The sequence below is a fragment of the Chiloscyllium plagiosum genome, chromosome 1 (genome assembly GCF_004010195.1).
Source record: "Chiloscyllium plagiosum isolate BGI_BamShark_2017 chromosome 1, ASM401019v2, whole genome shotgun sequence".
Lineage (NCBI taxonomy): Eukaryota > Metazoa > Chordata > Chondrichthyes > Orectolobiformes > Hemiscylliidae > Chiloscyllium > Chiloscyllium plagiosum.
This window is the reverse complement of record NC_057710.1, coordinates 22,453,836-22,460,896: the sequence shown is the minus strand read 5'-3', so window position 1 is coordinate 22,460,896 and position 7,061 is coordinate 22,453,836. Positions and strand designations below refer to the sequence as shown.

The following is a 7,061-nucleotide window of genomic DNA, read 5'->3' as shown; positions in this document are numbered from 1 at the left end:
GCTCTTGGATGCTGCCTGACCTGCTGCGCTTTTCCAGCAACACATTTTTCAGCTCTGATCTCCAGCGTCTGCAGTTCTCACTTTCTCCAAATACAAACTCAGCCAATCATTTTGTGTGATGACCCATAGAGACATTTGGCCTCTAGTTGCTTTCTTCCCAGATCCTGGCAGATATCTTGTCTCATAATTTTGGGAAAAATTTAGGAGCCTTTGCACTTCCAGGACCAATCTCCATGGCAATGTAAATTGCATAGGCTTTATATCCAGATTAACAATATTGATTAGCTCTGTCTTATCTTGGAAGTGGGAGGTTAGTTTAAAAATATATTTGAGTATGACCTGATATTCTCAACGTTTTTCTGGGACATGGGGATACTTCAGTTTATCCACTGTTAGCACATAGACTGCTGTCTGCATCATCGTCCCAGTAAATCAGTCTGAGACTCTTAATCTTTAAGCTGTCACACTCTGGCTTGCTATCAGGCAGACTTCAGGACAGGTTACATTTTATCTATTTTATCTTAATGACCAACCAAATCAAATGTAAAAATCTTACAAACTGCATATGAATTGTAATTTGTTGATAGATATTTGATGTCACAACATGGCAAAATGAAACCCAACAAAACCTTTGGAAAGCAGGTGTGATGTTGGACTGGTTCCTAAAAATATGGAATTCTGCAGATAGGATGTAATAGTTAACTATGACGTAGCATTTCCAATCTGTTACAAGTTAAAGAGTGATATGTTTTCTGAGTTTGAACATTATGCTTTGATATTCCTTCTAGTTTGTTACAGTAAAAGTCTTTAAAGCTTGAAATCTTGTGATATCCTTTCAGTCAGTCATTTGGTTTTTAACAGTTATTGATTTATGTGGGTCATGTTTCAAAAGGTTGACACAACCTTGAACTGCTGCAGTCCATGCGATGTAGTCACACCAACAGTGCTGTTAGGAAGGGAGTTCCAGAATTTTGACAGTGAGCAAATGGTAATATGGTTCCAAGTCAGGATGGTGTATGGCTTGGAGGGGTACTAGAAGTTGTGTTTGTTACACTTATTCTTCTCTGGTCATAGAGTGGTACAGCACGGAAACAGACTCTTCAGCCCAACTCTTCCATGCTGTCCAGATAGCCTAAATAAATCTGGACCCTTTTGCCAGCATTTGACGTGTATCCCTCTAACCCCTTCCTGTTGCCTTTTAAATGTTGTAATTGTACCAGCGTCCACCATTTCCTCTGGCAGTTCATTCCATACACGCACCACCTCTGAGTGAAAAGGTTGCCCCTTAGAGGTCCCTTTTTTACCTTTGCCCTCTCACCTTAAAGCTATCCCTCATGAATTTATAAACCTCTGTAAGGTCACCCTTTAGCGTCGATGCTCCAGGGAAATTAACCCCAGCATATTCAGTCCCTCCTGATAGCTCAAACTCTCCAACCCTGACAACATCCTTGTAAATCTTTTCTGAACCCTTTCAAGTTTCACAACATCCTTCCTATAGTGGGAGACAAGAATTGAACACAGTATTCCAAAGTGCCCTAACTAATGTCCCGTCTGGCCATAACATGGCCTCCCAACTCGTATGCTCGATGTACTGACCAATAAAGGCAAGCCTGAAAGGTGCTTTTATAAGAGCCTTGAGTTGCTACACTTCATCTTCTAGAAGTTACATACTGCTACTAGAGATTCGCCAGTGGTAGAGGCAGTCAGTGTTTAAAATGCTGGATTGGATATTAAACAATTCAACACCTTTGTCCTGGATGGTGCCAAGTTTCATGAGTGTTGTTGGAGCTGCACATATCCAAGCAAGTGGCGGACTATTCCATCAAACTGCTTACTTGTGACTCCTTAGAACATGGAACATAGAACAATACAGCACAGAACAGGCCCTTCGGCCCACGATGTTGTGCCGAACTTCTAACCTAGATTAAGTACCCATCCATGTACCTATCCAAATGCCGCTTAAAGGTCGCCAATGATTCCGACTCTACCACTCCCACGGGCAGCGCATTCCATGCCCCCACCACTCTCTGGGTAAAGAGCCCACCCCTGACATCTCCCCTATACCTTCCACCTTTCACCTTAAATTTATGTCCCCTTGTAACACTCTGTTGTACCCGGGGGAAAAGTTTCTGACTGTCTACTCTATCTATTCCTCTGATCATCTTATAAACCTCTATCAAGTCACCCCTCATCCTTCGCCGTTCCAACGAGAAAAGGCCGAGAACTCTCAATCTATCCTCGTACGACTTCCTCTCCATTCCAGGCAACATCCTGGTAAATCTTCTCTGCACCCTCTCCAAAGCTTCCACATCTTTCCTAAAGTGAGGCGACCAGAACTGCACACAGTACTCCAACTGTGGCCTAACCAAAGTCCTGTACAGCTGCAACATCACTTCACGACTCTTGAATTCAATCCCTCTGCTAATGAACGATAATACTCCATAGGCCTTCTTACAAACTCTATCCACCTGAGTGGCAACTTTCAAAGATCCTTATTTGTGCCTTGTAGCTGGTAGACAGGCTTTGGGAAATCAGGAGGTGAGTTAACTCCCTGTAGAATTCTCAGCTTGGGTTTGAACCCACAGTGCTTTTGTCGTTAGTCCAGCCTCTAGTCGTGTATATGATCAGAGATTCAACAATGATTGAATGCCAAGGGGAGATGGTTAAATTCACCAGTTGGAGATAGCGATTGCTTGCCACTTGTGAGATGCATGTTTACTTGTGTGTAAGTCTTTTGTATTTTGTTTGTATCTTCATCAGGTCCGGTTTCCCATGAGCAGAGGTTGTCTCAAAGTCTGGATAATGCTTTAACTTCTGCCTTAAGTACACTGCCAACCTTCACAGTTCGGCACAGGCAAGACCAGCAACAGCCAGTAGCCGGCAGCATCTCTGACTGCACACAAGGTACTGCATGTGGGTCAAAGCTAGCTGTATAGCTGGAACATTATCAGCTCAAATTCATAGTACCTTTTAAAGCAGGAGTCACATGTGGAAAGAGACAGCATGTTGCAAAATCAGAGCTGTCCTCTTTTCTTAGAATGAGACATTAAATAATCAAGATCCCAGTGACGTGTTAAGGTGATAGCAGAATTCAAGGATTAGAAAATTTTCTGGCCAAAATCCCACCCCATCAAAAATTACCAACATAAGCAGATTGTTTGAGCATGTACCTGTTTACAAATTGACTACTTCATTTGCCAGGTTGAACAGTCATGCCTATACCTCAGAAGTATTTCATTCATAGTAGGGTTTTGAAGGTCCTGAGCATTTAATAAGATAGTTTATGTGGAGTCAGGTTTACCAAGCTAGTTCATAAAGTTTTTAAGTAGGAAGGACACAAAATTGGTTGTTCACTTTCCAGGTACACACACCTAGAGGTCAGGAGTAGAAGACAGCAGAATGACAAAAAAACCTCTTAAAAAGTGTAGTGACTGCTGTGAAATTCCTGCCTGCAATGTGCATTTTATTCTCAACATCAAGAATCAATTGCCTCAGTTCCTTTGGATAAAATGGTATTTTGTTTTGCAGTTTGTCTCATTGAAACTTACAGAATACTGATAGGTCTGGAGAGCGTGGATGTGGAGAACATGTTCGGGTACAGCCTCAGAGTGAAGGCACAACCCTTTAGAACTGAAATTAGGAATTTCTTCAGCCAGAGGGTGTGTTGAATCTTTGGAACACATTACCACAGAGAGCGATGGAGGCTAATTCTCAAGTATTTGATTCATCAGGGGATCAAAGGTTACAGAGAGAAGGCAAGAGAATGGGGATGAGAAACATATTAGCCATAATCAAATGGCAGAGCAGACCCAATGACCTGACTGGCCTAATTCTGTTCCTGCATCTTATGCTCTTAGGGTCTACAATCAGAAACTGAAGGGAAATGTTTAGAGAAATTTATTGTAAATCTGAGCTGCCGGAAAATTGGATTTATCTGATTGTGAATTGTTATGACAATTGGAGCAAGTGCCAATACAGGTCGTCTTCTGCCAAACTAAATTGGGAATCAGCTTCCTTTTTGTAGAATAGTCTACAGAAAGTGTATCTGATAGAACTTACTGTTGATATTTATGAAGATGAATACTTTTTTTAATTGTTGAAATGGCTTTCACCTGAATTGAACTCACTATTGTCATAATTGCCTAGGTCATGATTCATCTTAATATTATAGAAGTGACTTTTGGTTTGGAGAAGAGTAAATTTATACGGGAAAGGTAATTGAAATGCTAAATTTGAAAAATTTCCATGACATCTCAAATAATATCAGTGCAAGGGTTCCATGTGAACTTGTCAGGTCAAGGTCAGGAAAGAGGGAAAGTCATAAAAGCGAGGTAAAAACAATGACTGCAGATGCTGGAAACCAGATTCTGGATCAGTGGTGCTGGAAGAGCACAGCAGTTGTCGATTTCGCTGCTCATTGGATGCTGCCTGAACTGCTGTGCTCTTCCAGCACCACTGATCCAAAGTCATAAAAGCAGCATGTGACCTCCATTTCCCTGAGCAAAGGCAGTCAAGATTCGTAGAATCCCTACAGTGTGGAAATAAGCAATTCGGCCCTTCGAGTCTGCACAAACCCTTCGAAGGGCATTCTACCCAGACCAGCCCCCTACCCTATCCCCATAACTCAACATTTTGCATGACTAATCCATCTAGAATAAGCATCCCTGGATATTATGGATAATTTAGCATAGCCAATCCATCTGACCTGTATGTCTTTCGACTGTGGGAGGAAACCCGTGCAGATTTGGGGAGAATGTGCAAACTCCACACAGTCACCTGAGGCTGGACTTGAACCTGGGTCCCTCATGCTGAGAGGCAGCAGTACCTACCACTGAGCCACCATGCTTGTCTGAACAGAATTACCTTCACCTCTATGGAAGTTTTATTTGAGATCAAAGTGTTTGATTTTAAAGCTAAAGTTAATCAATTTGAAAAAAATATATTGGACATCTCAACTAACTTCTGCAACCATAGAGTGTTATAGTGATTGGGGTGGAGCATTGGTTGGGGTTCTGGGAAGGTGTCTCCAGGACGTTTCCAGAAAGCCATCTTGGATCGGAACTAAAAACATCAAGTTGGTCCATGTAAGTCTCCAATTCAACAGGCAGGGAAAGAATTAGTCTGTTAAGAGCTGACAAGCATTTGTAAACTGGAAATAAAAGGGCTATCGGAAATCAGGACTCCTCATCAGTGATCACTCACTTTTAAATGAGCCCCAGGTGGACAGAGGAAGTGCCTCAGTGTTGCCCTCTCAAGGCTTCACTAGTGAAGTGCAGCATTCTCACAAACACCTGGCCCGAGACCAGAGGAGGAGCATCTGGCAAGGCGTCGAGTACCTCAAGATTTGCTGCCGAGAAAATGCAGAATCCAGGTGAAAACAGTGAAAGGAGCGTGCTGCTGCACCCATTCCCCACCCACCCCCTCCCATGACCACCACCTATCCCAAGTCTAACAGAGCTGGCGGTAGCCACATTGGACTGTACAACCATCTGTAGACTCACCCTGAGAGTGGAAGAGAGGCATCTTCGTCTGTGAGGGACCGCCAATGATGATGGTGATGATTGTACACCTCAGAAATTCCATGTCACTGGTCATGGACTCTGTGGGTCCTTGTGTGGCTAATGAGCTGATCCAAGAGCTACATCTGAATGAGACCATACGTTTGCTAGGTATTTCTGGGAGGTGGGATTGGTCCTTGACCTTGAGATTGTTGGCATTTCTCTGGTTCCTTTTCCATACTTTCTCTTGCCAACTGGTGTTTTTAAAGAATTATGTTCCTTCATTCACGAGCTTTCTCTAAGTCAGTTTCTTTTGAATGAGGGTCTCCCATGCATTGACATTTTTGTTGCATTTCTTAAGGGAAGCCTTCAGGGAGTCTTTGAAATAGTTCCTTTCACCTTCTGTCATTTGAATGCTTTTTTTGAGCTGGATGAAGACGATCTGCTTGGTAGTCGGGACTCGAGCATCCGAACCATGTGGCTGGCCCAATGGACTTGGCTTCTCTGCACAAGCTGGGAGGACAGGTGTACTAACATCAGCGTTCTTGAAGCAGCTAACAGCACCAATATGGAGGTCACAATCATTCAAAACTAATTCCACTGTCAGAAGCCAGCCAACTCTCAGTTCTCTTGAAGTCATATCTATAAGTAGCCCATGTTTCAGAGCCATATAGAAGATTCTGAAGGATGACTGCCTTGTACACAAGGATTTTGGTATCAGCACAGATGTCACATTTATCAAAGATGCTCATCCTTAGGCATCTGAAGATGGTGCTCACAGACTGAGATGTTGAATCTCTTATTGATGTCAGCCTTAGATGAGAGGTACTTCCAAGGTTCCATGTTTGGGAAGATTTTCTCCTTTGATCTTAATGGAGAGATAGACCAAAACGTGACCTAGCACAGGTTGGTAAAGACTCTGTCTGAGGTGAAAGCACAAAATGGTTGCCTTGGTAAATGCAATGAAGCTCAAGTTTGAGCTGAGAATCCACCGTTGTAAAGTTTTGAAGAAATGTTTAAGCATCACTTAACCAAAAGCTAATGAAAGGATACCCATTTACTTTCATACATCAAAAAATAGTTTAAATGTTTAGGAGAGATCACAGTGAATTCCTGAGAGTTGTGGCAGTTTGGTCTCAGAAAATGAAGAAACCTTCAAAAGCCTGATAAGTAGTCACAGACATTCTAGTGGTTGGGGTGTGGGAGGGGATAAAAGAGTCTCAAGTAAGAAGTGAGGGTCAAAAGATAATTCTGGTTTAATATATAAATGATCATGTTTGATTAGGCTTTTTGATTAAATTTTAAATAGTTGTCTAAGGCATTGTTTATTTAATAGGTTTGCTTACCTGTTATGTGGTAAAATTCAAGGAGCAGGAGAATTGGCGTTTCGGGCCCTCCACTCCCTCCGCTCCAACCCCAACCTCACTATCAAACCAGCAGACAAGGGAGGCGTGGTAGTAGTTTGGCGCACCAACCTTTACACCGCTGAGGCTAAACGCCAGCTCGCGGACACCTCCTCCTACTGCCCCCTTGACCATGACCCCACCTCCCACCACCAAACCA

At 42.8% G+C, this 7,061-nt stretch overlaps 1 protein-coding gene across 9 annotated transcripts in view; it reads left to right on the top strand.

The window, feature by feature from the left end:
* Window positions 1–7,061, top strand: part of ubox5 (U-box domain containing 5) — a 44,838-nt gene that overhangs the window by 36,388 nt on the left and 1,389 nt on the right. For 8 of the 9 annotated variants that reach the window (XM_043701919.1, XM_043701668.1, XM_043701621.1 and 5 more), the window contains one exon: window positions 2,761–2,904. In XM_043701919.1, coding sequence (XP_043557854.1) covers window positions 2,761–2,904 — 144 coding nt within the window. Of the gene's footprint in view, window positions 1–2,760; window positions 2,905–3,528; window positions 4,355–7,061 lie in introns of those variants that run through there. The other variant, XM_043701563.1, reaches the window with a different exon arrangement.